General features: G+C 46.5%; 1 gene segment (V, D, J or C); it reads right to left on the reverse strand.

Moving 5' to 3' along the window:
* Nucleotides 1–5,372: 5,372 nt before the first annotated feature.
* On the reverse strand, nt 5,373–5,924 carry LOC122938702. The segment is given in 2 exon segments: nt 5,373–5,680; nt 5,812–5,924. Coding segments are annotated over 2 exon segments (357 nt in total).
* Nucleotides 5,925–13,309: the final 7,385 nt, after the last annotated feature.

A 13,309-nucleotide genomic window follows, 5' to 3' on the forward strand; every position in this document is an offset into this window, starting at 1 on the left:
TGTGTATTTGGCTGAGTGTATATATCGCTGAATAATGGTTAAAGTTGTATAAAGTCTAAAATATACTGTATGTTGAAATAACAGAAGAAACAGGACCAAAACAATGGCATACTTCCCAGAAGACTTCTTGGATAGATTAGTATAAAACATAGGATGTGTCTATTGGCATTTCAAGAGTAAAAAGCTCTCTTTGTCAGGCATATTAACGGCGAGATGCTATACAACAAGGTATTTAAAAGCATTTCATTTTGGCATAGCATTATTTCCACTATATCTAAACATATTATATACTGTACATACACACATATGTTTGGTTAAAAAAAGGAATATTTATTAAACCATTTTAAATATATAAAAAAATTATATATATATTTATTTTATATGTCTGCCAATATATATATATATATATACAGTACAGACCAAAAGTTTGGACACACCTTCTCATTCAAAGAGTTTTCTTTATTTTCATGACTATGAAAATTGAAGCTTCACACTGAAGGCATCAAAACTATGAATTAACACATGCGGAATTATATACATAACAAAAAATGTGGAACAACTGAAAATATGTCATATTCTAGGTTCTTCAACGTAGCCACCTTTTGCTTTGATTACTGCTTTGTACACTCTTGGCATTCTCCTGATGAGCTTCAAGAGGTAGTCACCTGAAATGGTCTTCCAACAGTCTTGAAGGAGTTCCCAGAAATGCTTAGCACTTGTTGGCCCTTTTGCCTTCACTCTGCGGTCCAGCTCACCCCAAACCATCTCGATTGTGTTCAGGTCCGGTGACTGTGGAGGCCAGGTCATCTGGCGCAGCACCCCATCACTCTCCTTCATGGTCAAATAGCCCTTACTTTCAAATTTTTCCCAATTTTTAGGACTGACTGACCTTCATTTCTTAAAGTAACGATGGCCACTCGTTTTTCATTACTTAGCTGCTTTTTTCTTGCCATAATACAAATTCTAACAGTCTATTCAGTAGGACTATCAGCTGTGTATCCACCTGACTTCTCCACAACGCAACTGATGGTCCCAACCCCATTTATAAGGCAAGAAATCCCACTTATTAAACCTGACAGGGCACACCTGTGAAGTGAAAACCAGCTAAGTAAAGAAAACGAGTGGCAATCATTACTTTAAGAAATTAAGGTCAGTTAGTCAGCCAAAAAATTGGGAAAACTTTGAAAGTAAGGGCTATTTGACCATGAAGGAGAGTGATGGGGTGCTGCGCCAGATGACCTGGCCTCCACAGTCAAGGCAAAGTGAAGGCAAAAGGGCCAACAAGTGCTAAGCATCTCTGGGAACTCCTTCAAGTCTGTTGGAAGACCATTTCAGGTGACTACCTCTTGAAGCTCATCAAGAGAATTCCAAGAGTGTGCAAAGCAGTAATCAAAGCAAAAGGTGGCTACTTTGAAAAACCTAGAATATGACATATTTTCAGTTGTTTCACACTTTTTTGTTATGTATATAATTCCACATGTGTTAATTCATAGTTTTGATGCCTTCAGTGTGAATCTACAATTTTCATAGTAATGAAAATAAAGAAAACTCTTTGAATGAGAAGGTGTGTCCAAACCTATATCGGCACCAAGGCCAGCGAGGGGAGGCTGAGTAGTATCCACGTATTCCTCCTGACTTCCCTTTGTAAGGCTGCACGGTGACACCACAGGAACTTCTGCTACTCTCCCTCTTGTTGCTGTAGGAATCACCTGCAGATACTGTACCGCAGTGTCCGGCTCCACACCTCACTCTGCTGCTTTGGCTGTGTGCAGAGCAGTAGTTATTATTGCAATATTATGTGGCATTATATATTATATAATTATTATTATTATTATAGATATTATATATAGTAAACAAGGATCTGATCCCCACAGTCACGGACTGTGGAGATCAGAACCTTTCAACCGGCATTATAAAAGACAGCCGGGGACTGGCGATTTGATTAGTATACATCTACAGGTCCTTCTCAAATAATTAGCATATTGTGATAAAGTTCATTATTTTCTGTAATGTACTGATAAACATTAGACTTTCATATATTTTAAATCACAGAAGAAATGCACCAAACGGATATGCCACTGACTATACTGGCTAGTCATAAATGCAGATATTAAAAGCTGAGACTTTTGCCAATATATTCCTGTCAGGAAGATATCGGAGCCCACATGCACCACGTCACGGCTCTCAGCATGGCAAGGGGTCCTACCACTACGCTACCTATGGTGTGAACAAGGTCTGAAGGTGATGAAATCCAGCTCACAGCCAAGCTTCCACACAACCGCCTAGCAGGACAACTAGTGCAATGTGAACAAAGCCAGACTGTGAGCCACACCCATATCAGACTATGTAATGGAGGCTACCAGGTGCAAAGGAGAGTGTGGAAGCTTGGCTGTGAGCTGGATTACATCACCTTCAGACCTTGTTCACACCATAGGTAGCGTAGTGGTAGGACCCCTTGCCATGCTGAGAGCCGTGACGTGGTGCATGTGGGCTCCGATATCTTCCTGACAGGAATATATTGGCAAAAGTCTCAGCTTTTAATATCTGCATTTATGACTAGCCAGTATAGTCAGTGGCATATCCGTTTGGTGCATTTCTTCTGTGATTTATGATTATATTTTCATCCGCACAATGCTCCGTTTTGTGTAGGATGCCTTTGTGGTGCATGTGGACCGCGCCGACATCCTCCACCGTATGCAAAATATTTTTTGCTGGGGATAGTCGTTTGCTGCGGTCCACATGCGGTGGGGCTGCTCCCCCAATGAAAAACACGCTACAGTGTTAGGGGTTGAGCAGCTCCCCCAGATTTGCCACTATATTTCTGTGTTTTTTTCATATATTTTAGATTCATTACACACCAACTGAAGTAGTTCAAGCCTTTTATTGTTTTAATATTGATGATTTTGGCATACAGCTCATGAAATCCCAAATTTCCTATCTCAAAAAATTAGCATATTTCATCTGACCAATAAAAGAAAAGTGTTTTTAATACAAAAAAAGTCAACCTTCAAATAATTATGTTCAGTTATGCACTCAATACTTGGCCCGGAATCCTTTTGCAGAAATGACTGCTTCAATGCGGCGTGGCATGGAGGCAATCAGCCTGTGGCACTGCTGAGGTGTTATGGAGGCCCAGGATGCTTCGATAGCGGCCTTAAGCTCATCCAGAGTGTTGGGTCTTGCGTCTCTCAACTTTCTCTTCCCAATATCCCACAGATTCTCTATGGGGTTCAGGTCAGGAGAGTTGGCAGGCCAATAGAGCACAGTGATACCATGGTCAGTAAACCATTTACCAGTGGTTTTGGCACTGTGAGCAGGTGCCAGGTTGTGCTGAAAAATGAAATCTTCATCTCCATAAAGCTTTTCAGCAGATGGAAGCATGAAGTGCTCCAAAATCTCCTGATAGCTAGCTGCATTGACCCTGCCCTTGATAAAACACAGTGGACCAACACCAGCAGCTGACATGGCACCCCAGACCATCACTGACTGTGGGTACTTGACACTGGACTTCAGGCATTTTGGCATTTCCCTCTCCCCAGTCTTCCTCCAGACTCTGGCACCTTGATTTCCGAATGACATGCAAAATTTGCTTTCATCCGAAAAAAGTACTTTGGACCACTGAGCAACAGTCCAGTGCTGCTTCTCTGTAGCCCAGGTCAGGCGCTTCTGCCGCTGTTTCTGGTTCAAAAGTGGCTTGACCTGGGGTATGCGGCACCTGTAGCCCATTTCCTGCACACGCCTGTGGATGTTTCTACTCCAGACTCAGTCCACTGCTTCCGCAGGTCCCCCAAGGTCTGGAATCGGTCCTTCTCCACAATCTTCCTCAGGGTCCGGTCACCTCTTCTCGTTGTGCAGCGTTTTCTGCCACACTTTTTCCTTCCCACAGACTTCCCACTGAGGTGCCTTGATACAGCACTCTGGGAACAGCCTATTCGTTCAGAAATTTCTTTCTGTGTCTTACCCTCTTGCTTGAGGGTGTCAATGATGGCCTTCTGGACAGCAGTCAGGTCGGCAGTCTTACCCATGATTGCGGTTTGGAGTAATGAACCAGGCTGGGAGTTTTTAAAAGCCTCAGGAATCTTTTGCAGGTGTTTAGAGTTAATTAGTTGATTCAGATGATTAGGTTAATAGCTCGTTTAGAGAACCTTTTCATGATATGCTAATTTTTTGAGATAGGAATTTGGGGTTTTCATGAGCTGTATGCCAAAATCATCAATATTAAAACAATAAAAGGCTTGAACTACTTCAGTTGGTGTGTAATGAATCTAAAATATATGAAAGTCTAATGTTTATCAGTACATTACAGAAAATAATGAACTTTATCACAATATGCTAATTTTTTGAGAAGGACCTGTATATTGTACTGTAGCTCTTATATATTTTATTTATTTTATTTTATTACAGAAAGGGCAAGCAGAGTACTGTAGGAGTGGGGAAGACGTACAGTATAGGGATGTGTGGAGAAGGTTGCGGAGGAGGATCAGGCATAGTACAGTGTAGTGTCATTATGTACTTTAGGTTGACACTGCCATCTACTGGCCTTGTTGTGTATTGCAGTTACAGTTCGGGGAGAAGTAGGAGAACTCGCGCTTGGGAAGTAACGATATGTGAAAAATAGGAGCGTTAGCGATGCTACAACTGTATATTGGGTGTGTCACATTACATAGCAGTGTATACCATAGCATTACAGTATAGTGCATTACCAAACAATTGCAGATACCCCTGTCCACCGAGGTACTGCAACAACAGGAAAAGGCAACTTAGGCTACTTTCACACTAGCGTTCGTCGGTCCGCTCGTGAGCTCCGTTTGAAGGAGCTCACGAGCGGACCCGAACGCAGCCGTCCAGCCCTGATGCAGTCTGAATGGAGCGGATCCGCTCAGACTGCATCAGTCTGGCGGCGTTCAGCCTCCGCTCGCCTCCGCACGGACAGGCGGACAGCTGAACGCTGCTTGCACCGTTCGGGTGTCCGCCTGGCCGTGCGGAGGCGTGCGGATCCGTTCAGACTTACAATGTAAGTCAATGGGAACGGATCCGCTTGAAGATGTCACCATATGGCTCAATCTTCAAGCGGATCCGTCCCCCATTGACTTTACATTGAAAGTCTGAACGGATCCGCGCAGGCTACTTGCGCACTTGCAAATTTTTTTAAAGTTATTAATGCAGACGGATCCGTACTGAACGGAGCCTCCGTCTGCATTAATATGAGCGGATCCGCCCGAACGCTAGTGTGAAAGTAGCCTTACATGAGAAGACAAATTATAAACCACTGATCGCTCTGATGGTTTTCTTCTTCTTCTTCTTCTGTGTATGAAGCTTTATTATAGAGATATAATAGGGGAGGAGGAAGGAGGTTTTTGTACGGCTCTGTATCACTGTGTGAGAGGATAGCTCCAACCCTGCTGACAGTAATAATGTCCTGCATCGTCTTCTGTCACTCCTCTGATTGTCAGAGTGAGATCATAGTTATATCCAGATCCAGTGAACCGGTCTGGGACTCCTGTGAGTCGCTCATCTGCTGCTTTGATAAGAAGCTTTGGAGATTTCCCCGGTTTCTGTTGGTACCAGGCTATATTACCGTATACACCAGAACTGGCTTTACATGACATGGTGACTGTCTCTCCTGGGGACACAGAGATATAATCTGGAGTCTGGGTCATCACAATCTCTCCACAGGATCCTGAGGAGAAAGAAGAGACAGACTCATTAGTGATAAATGTCTGGATCTATTCCTAGAAATCCTGATCTGATGATGGATCCCACTGGATAGATTTCTCTACACACAATCATGGAAGGATCTGAATCTCTCACCCTGAATAGAAATGAAGATGACGGCCAGGAAATAACTGCCAGAAACCATCTTGATGTTCCTGGAGCGTCAGATACAAAGTATAAGATGAGACAATGTGTAGAATGAAATATATATATAGAGAGAGACAGGGGAGGTGACAGGAGACCCCAGAGACCGTGGAGGGAAATACTGGGGACATGTAAATTCTGTGCTTACCATGTGTGACATGAGTTATATAATGGAGAAATGAGAAGGGTTTAGAAGGAAACATCTGAGAGCTGAGAATGAAGACCTCACATAGAGGCAGTGACCAGTTAGATACTAGAAGGAACATAAGTGGATATGAAGAATATATATCTCCATCACATATGATAAATAGCAATATCCTCTATTAACCCATGTATGTTAAAGGGATTAACCAGTTCTTGTATATTCATGGTCAGTGGCTTCGCTACAGGGGGCAATTGCCCCCCCCCACCCCCTCCAGGTCATTCCTTGCTCCCCCCAGGTCATTCCTTGCCCGCCCTGCAGATTCGATGAATCGCTGATTAGTAATCGCTGCCTGCCGCTGTTGCCTGCGCCCGGCCGCCGCACTACTGACTCAGTGATTAAAGTTAAAGTACACAGAACACAGATACATACACAGTCAGTCTCAGATGAGAGTCACATGACAGATGGGGGTGGGGCGGCGTTTGGACCCGGCAGACTCGCGGAGGCAGAGCGTGCAGGGCAGGCGCAGGCTGGGAGTGTGGCAGCCGCAGAGACGAGTTGACAACTTGATGTCACGGTCGTGAACACGTAAAGCTGTGCTGCGGCGTGCCTGCCCGCCCGCGCGAACGGACTTTGCTGCCTTCATGTTCTGCTCCTGCGTCCCTCTGCTGCTACTCTGGTGGCTGTCTGAGCCTGTCTACAGGTGCCCACTGCCTAGGGCTAGGCCCCAGCTTCGGACTGTCAGGACTGGAGAGGAGGACACAGTCTGAGTGACAGGAGTGGACTCTACTGTGTCTGTGGCAACTTCCCAACTCTGCCTGGCCCTAGAGAAAAGAAAAGAAAGTAAGAATAAAAAGTAAAATGAAAAGTATGTACCCCTATACCCCCACTACCTCGCCTCATGTCCTGCCCTCCTGCTTGGCTTGCGCCCAGCCCCTCCTCAATACTGATACCCCTATAACTTAGGGGTATCAGGGTACATTATACAGGGGTAATATAACTGAGGACCCCTGTATAATGTCCCGACTCCCCTGATAGCACTGAGTCCTCCTCAGTTATATTACCCTTGTATTATGTACCCTGATACCCCTTAATTATAATATTACCCATAATGTCCCCTGACTGATACCCCTCAGTTATATAACTGAGGGTAATCAGGGTACATTATACAGGGGGTAATATAACCAAGGGGTATCAGGGTACATTATACAGGGGGTAATATAACTTATATTACCACCGTATAATGCCTGATAGGCCTCCTGAGTTATATTACCCTTGTATAATTATGTACCCGGATACCCATATGATCCCAGCGGGGTCATATAACTAAGGGGTATCCGGGTACAAAATTATACAAGGGTAATATAACAGGAGGCCTATCAGGCATTATACGGTGGTAATATAGCTTACATTACCCCTGTATAATGTCCCATGATAGCTCTCCTTATATTACCCTTGTATAATGTACCCTGATACCCTCAGTTATATTACCCCTGTGTAATGTACCCTAATATCCCTTAGTTATATATTATAACTAAGGGGTATCAGGGTGCATTATACAGGGGTAACATAACTGAGGAGGGCTATCCTATCAGGGACGTAATACAGGGGTAATATAAGCTATATTACCCCTTTATAATGTCTGATAGCCCTCCTCAGTTATATTACACCCAATGTACTCTGATACCCCTTAATTATATTACCCCGGCGCCAGGGGCATAGCTGCAGGGGAAGCGGCTGCTTTGGGGCCCTGAGACCTAGAAGGGGCCCATCCAGGAGGAGGAGGACTAAAAGATTTTGTCAGGGCCTCCTCAACAGTATTACACTATGAAAACATATACAGATAGTACAGACAGAGTAGGAAAAGGATGGAACAGCTGCCGGGCCTGGTCTGAGAGCGAGATCTTTACTAGCCACAGGAATGGGGGCGGCATGAAAGGAAGAGGTTGCGAAAAAGTTAGTGGGGGAGGGGGGCCCCATTCAAAAAATTGCTGTGGGGCCCAGTCATTTCTAGCTACGCCACTGCCCGGCGGGGTCATATAACTAAGGGATATCAGGGTACATTATTATACAGGAGTAATATAACTCAGGAGGCCTATCAGACACTGAAGAAGAAGTAATGAAGTACTTCGAAACACGTCTGGTGCTTTATTGATCCACTCGCTATGAGCTGCAATATTGTATAAGCATGGCCATGCATGAAGACGAAGAGCGAAATTGCAATTAAAGAGGACCTTTCACTAGAATAAAAAATCTAAACTAACTATACAGACATGGAGAGCGGCGCCCAGGGATCCCCCTGCACTTACTGTTATACCTGGGCGCCGCTCCGTTCTCCCGGTATCTTCATAGTTAGGCTCCACCCAGGGGAACCTGCCGGCGTCTCATTCTCCCATGCTGTAGCGCTGGCCAATTGCAGCGCTCAGCTCATAGCCTGAGAGAAAAAAAACCTCTCAGGCTATGAGCTGAGCGCTGCGATTGGCCAGCGCTACAGCATGGGAGAAGGAGACGCCGGCAGGTTCCACTGGGCCTAACATATGAAGATACCGGAGGCTATACCGGGAGAACGGAGCGGCGCCCAGGTATAACAGTAAGTGCAGGGAGATCCCTGGGCGCCGCTCTACATGTCTGTATACTTAGTTTAGATTTTTTATTCTAGTGAAAGGTCCTCTTTAAGCTAACCTAAAGTCAATTTTCTCAGGCATACAGCGAGCAAGAGAGCAAACAGCGTGATACGCCCAAACGTCCTCTCATCTCGCAGGAATTCAACACGAGAGCGTGAGAACGGCAACTGGGAGACGCTGAGGACTGTATCCGACTGTCTCCCTACTTAATCTCTCTGTCCGTGTCACGCAAATCGAGGTAAGCTCCCACACATGTGACATAAGTAAGTGTGCAGTGTGCGATAGTAACAGGAAAGAGCACTGCAAATGGGGAGCAGCAGAGGACTAGGGGGTAGGCTGTCTCCTGTTTCTTGCAGGGTATGGGTATCAGGAGTCCTGGTGGCACACTGCAGGATGGCATAGCCTGCTACAGGTGCCAGTCAACCTCAGCACCAGATCTGAGGGCCCCAATGACAACAAATCATTTACTGCCCCGTGCAGTCAAACGTCAAAGACTATTACCATGGACTCACAAGGGCGCAGAACCATCTTTAGAGAAGACCCTACCAGTACTTCAGACAGTCTACTAGATTATATGTAATGTGATTAACTAGCAATGGGGACTGGGACATTTCAGTCCGTCCCTCGGTTTGGCTGGACAGGCATCTGGTTGTTATGGGGCAACATACAGTACAGACCAAAAGTTTGGACACACCTTCTCATTCAAAGAGTTTTCTTTATTTTCATGACTATGAAAATTGTAGATTCACACTGAAGACATCAAAACTATGAATTAACACATGTGGAATTATATACATAACAAAAAAGTGTGAAACAACTGAAAATGTCATATTCTAGGTTCTTCAAAGTAGCCACCTTTTGCTTTGATTACTGCTTTGCACACTCTTGGCATTCTCTTGATGAGCTTCAAGAGGTAGTCACCTGAAATGGTCTTCCAACAGTCTTGAAGGAGTTCCCAGAGATGCTTAGCACTTGTTGGCCCTTTTGCCTTCACTCTGCGGTCCAGCTCACCCCAAACCATCTCGATTGGGTTCAGGTCCGGTGACTGTGGAGGCCAGGTCATCTGGCGCAGCACCCCATCACTCTCCTTCATGGTCAAATAGCCCTTACACAGCCTGGAGGTGTGTTTTCGAGTCATTGTCCTGTTGAAAAATAAATGATGGTCCAACTAAACGCAAACCGGATGGAATAGCATGCCGCTGCAAGATGCTGTGGTAGCCATGCTGGTTCAGTATGCCTTCAATTTTGAATAAATCCCCAACAGTGTCACCAGCAAAGCACCCCCACACCATCACACCTCCTCCTCCATGCTTCACGGTGGGAACCAGGCATGTAGAGTCCATCCGTTCACCTTTTCTGCGTCGCACAAAGACACAGTGGTTGGAACCAAAGATCTCAAATTTGGACTCATCAGACCAAAACACTGATTTCCACTGGTCTAATGTCCATTCCTTGTGTTCTTTAGCCCAAACAAGTCTCTTCTGCTCGTTGCCTGTCCTTAGCAGTGGTTTCCTAGCAGATATTCTACCATGAAGGCCTGATTCACACAGTCTCCTCTTAACAGTTGTTCTAGAGATGTGTCTGCTGCTAGAACTCTGTATGGCATTGACCTGGTCTCTAATCTGAGCTGCTGATAACCTGCAATTTCTGAGGCTTTTTCTGAACTAATCCTCAGCAGCAGAGGTGACTCTTAGTCTTCCTTTCCTGGGGCGGTCCGCATGTGAGCCAGTTTCTTTGTAGCGCTTGATGGTTTTTGTGACTTCACTTGGGGACACTTTCAAAGTTTTCCCAATTTTTCGGACTGACTGACCTTTATTTCTTAAAGTAATGATGGCCACTTGTTTTTCTTTACTTAGCTGCTTTTTTCTTGCCATAATACAAATTCTAACAGTCTATTCAGTAGGACTATCAGCTGTGTATCCACCTGACTTCTCCACAACGCAACTGATGGTCCCAACCCCATTTATAAGGCAAGAAATCCCACTTATTAAACCTGACAGGGCACACCTGTGAAGTTAAAACCATTTCAGGTGACTACCTCTTGAAGCTCATCAAGAGAATGCCAAGAGTGTGCAAAGCAGTAATCAAAGCAAAAGGTGGCTACTTTAAAGAACCTAGAATATGACATATTTTCAGTTGTTTCACACTTTTTTGTTATGTATATAATTCCACATGTGTTAATTCATAGTTTTGATGCCTTCAGTGTGAATCCACAATTTTCATAGTCATGAAAATAAAGAAAACTCTTTGAATGAGAAGGTATGTCCAAACTTTTGGTCTGTACTGTACATTTCCCGGGCTGTTTGCCTCGGCATCTGCAAGTTGTGTAGAAACCTAGACTATATTGTTTCCATAGTTTTCCATGAAGTGAATATAAATGTAAGTGAGCGGATGGATCTAGACGAGTAACATCCTTTCTTATGTGTTACAGCTTGTACAGAGTCCGAAGAGGAAGAACCCAAAAACCATACAGCCCAGGGGACGGCATTTTCTTACACCTAGCCCCCCAGCCAAAGTGTTAAAGTGGCATCAGAGATCACCAAGGTCAAGCCAAGTAATTGTAAGTTTTCATGTGGAGTATGTTTGTTATACACATATAGCCTACACTGTGCCACACAATATACAGTATACCGCTACACTGTGCCACACAATATACAGTATACCGCTACACTGTGCCACACAATATACAGTATAACGCTACACTGTGCCACACAATATACAGTATACCTCTACACTGTGCCACACAAATGTTGAAGGCTGCTTGCAGCCTGTAATTGTGGGAGGAGCGTGCTCACCCTTTATAAACCCCCTCCTACAAGCAGGAGGGCGCCCGTTGTTGCTTACTTTTCGTTGGTGGAGCGGTAGCAGCCCAGCGCCTGACATCACTTCCGGTCACGTCTCGTGTGTGATTTCGTACTGCCAGCCGCACTCCCTGTAGTAAGTATAGCCGCTCTGCGGCTGGCCAGGCACGCCGCCACCGGCACCTCGTTCCTTGGTTCGGCAGTGCTCTGCCCGTCAAGCCCCGCTCTGCCCGCCGCCGCTGCCCGGCAGTCCTCGTCGCACCGCTCCTGTGCTGTTCCTCCGGCGCTGGCATCACGTGATGACGCGCCGCCTGGGGGCGGGGGGTGGGTGGGGAGGCTGGCTGGCTGGCAGAGGCGGCTCACGGCAACCGGCTCACGACATACTGTGGTATTGGGGAATCGCTCCCCAGCCGCCCCCCGCTCCCTGTGCTGTTCCTCCGGCGCTCGGCGTCGCGAGATGACGCGCCGCCTGGGGGCGGGGGGGAGGGCGGGCAGGCCGGCCGGCTGGCGGGGACTGCTCACTGGCAACCCGGGCCGATTCTTCCATGCAGTGTGGACTTCACTGTTGAACTGAGGAATCGCTCCTCCAGTTACAAGTTGGCCTATGAGCCCAAGTGCGGGGGTCAGGGGCGCCGGGACTGGCAGCGGCCGGCGTCCGGGTGCCGGCCTGCTGCATATTAACCCCGCACTTGCTGTGGTTAAAAAAAAAAAAAAAAAAAAAAAGGGATAAAGCTTCTTGTTTCAGCAGGCTTGTTCGGGCCATGCTCCGGTTAACCCCCGCAATGCTGAAAAAAGAAAAAAAAAAAAAAAAAAAGGGTTCCAATGCCAGGCCGGCCAACTGCTGCCCACGCCAGTGCATTGTCCGGTCTCACCCCCTGGGTGATTGGGGACGGTCGTTCCGGGGGTCAGGGGTCCGGCGGTGCCTGGGCCTCCCGCCGGTGCGGCCGCCCTTAAGTCACCCAGGGGAAGGATAGGGGGGGGGCGTTTCCCTGATTCCTGCATCTTTCCAGTACGGGTCCCCCTGGTCGCTCAGGTGTAATGTCTACCTGGTCACTCAGGGTTGATGTCTCCCCGGTTCGCTCTGGGTGTAATGTCTTCCTGAATCGCTCAGGTGCAGTGTCTTCCTGGTTTGCTTAGGTGTGATGTCTTCCCGAATCGCTCAGGTGTAATGTCTTCCTGAATCGCTCAGGTGTAATGTATTCTGGAATCGCTCAGGTGTATGTTTTCTGGGACCGCTCAGGTGTAATGTCTTCCTGGATCGCTCAGGTGTAATGTATTCTGGAATCGCTCAGGTGTATGTTTTCCGGGACTGCTCAGGTGTAATGTCTTCCTGGATCGCTCAGGTGTAATGTCTTCCTGAATCGCTCAGGTGTAATGTCTTCCTGAATCGCTCAGGTGTAATGTCTCCCTGAATCGCTCAGGTGCAATGTCTCCCTGAATCGCTCAGGTGCAATGTCTCCCTGAATCGCTCAGGTGCAATGTCTCCCTGAATCGCTCAGGTGCAATGTCTCCTTGAATCGCTCAGGTGCAATGTCTCCCTGAATCGCTCAGGTGCAATGTCTCCTTGAATCGCTCAGGTGCAATGTCTCCCTGAATCGCTCAGGTGCAATGTCTCCCTGAATCGCTCAGGTGCAATGTCTCCCTGAATCGCTCAGGGGTAATGTCTCCTGATCGCTCTGGTGTATGTCTTCCTCTGGTTCGCTCCGGGGTAATGTCTTCTCTGGTGTAAGGTCTTCTCTGGTTTGCTCAGGTGGTATCTGCCCTGATTCGCTCTGGCGTTAATGTCTTCCCTGAATCGCTCAGATATCATGTTTCCCTCAGTCATTCAGGTGCAGGTGTCTGCCCGGCTTCGTGTGGGTGTTGCGTGTTCACTGGGTCACTCG

Source organism: Bufo gargarizans, chromosome 1, assembly GCF_014858855.1.
Source record: "Bufo gargarizans isolate SCDJY-AF-19 chromosome 1, ASM1485885v1, whole genome shotgun sequence".
Lineage (NCBI taxonomy): Eukaryota > Metazoa > Chordata > Amphibia > Anura > Bufonidae > Bufo > Bufo gargarizans.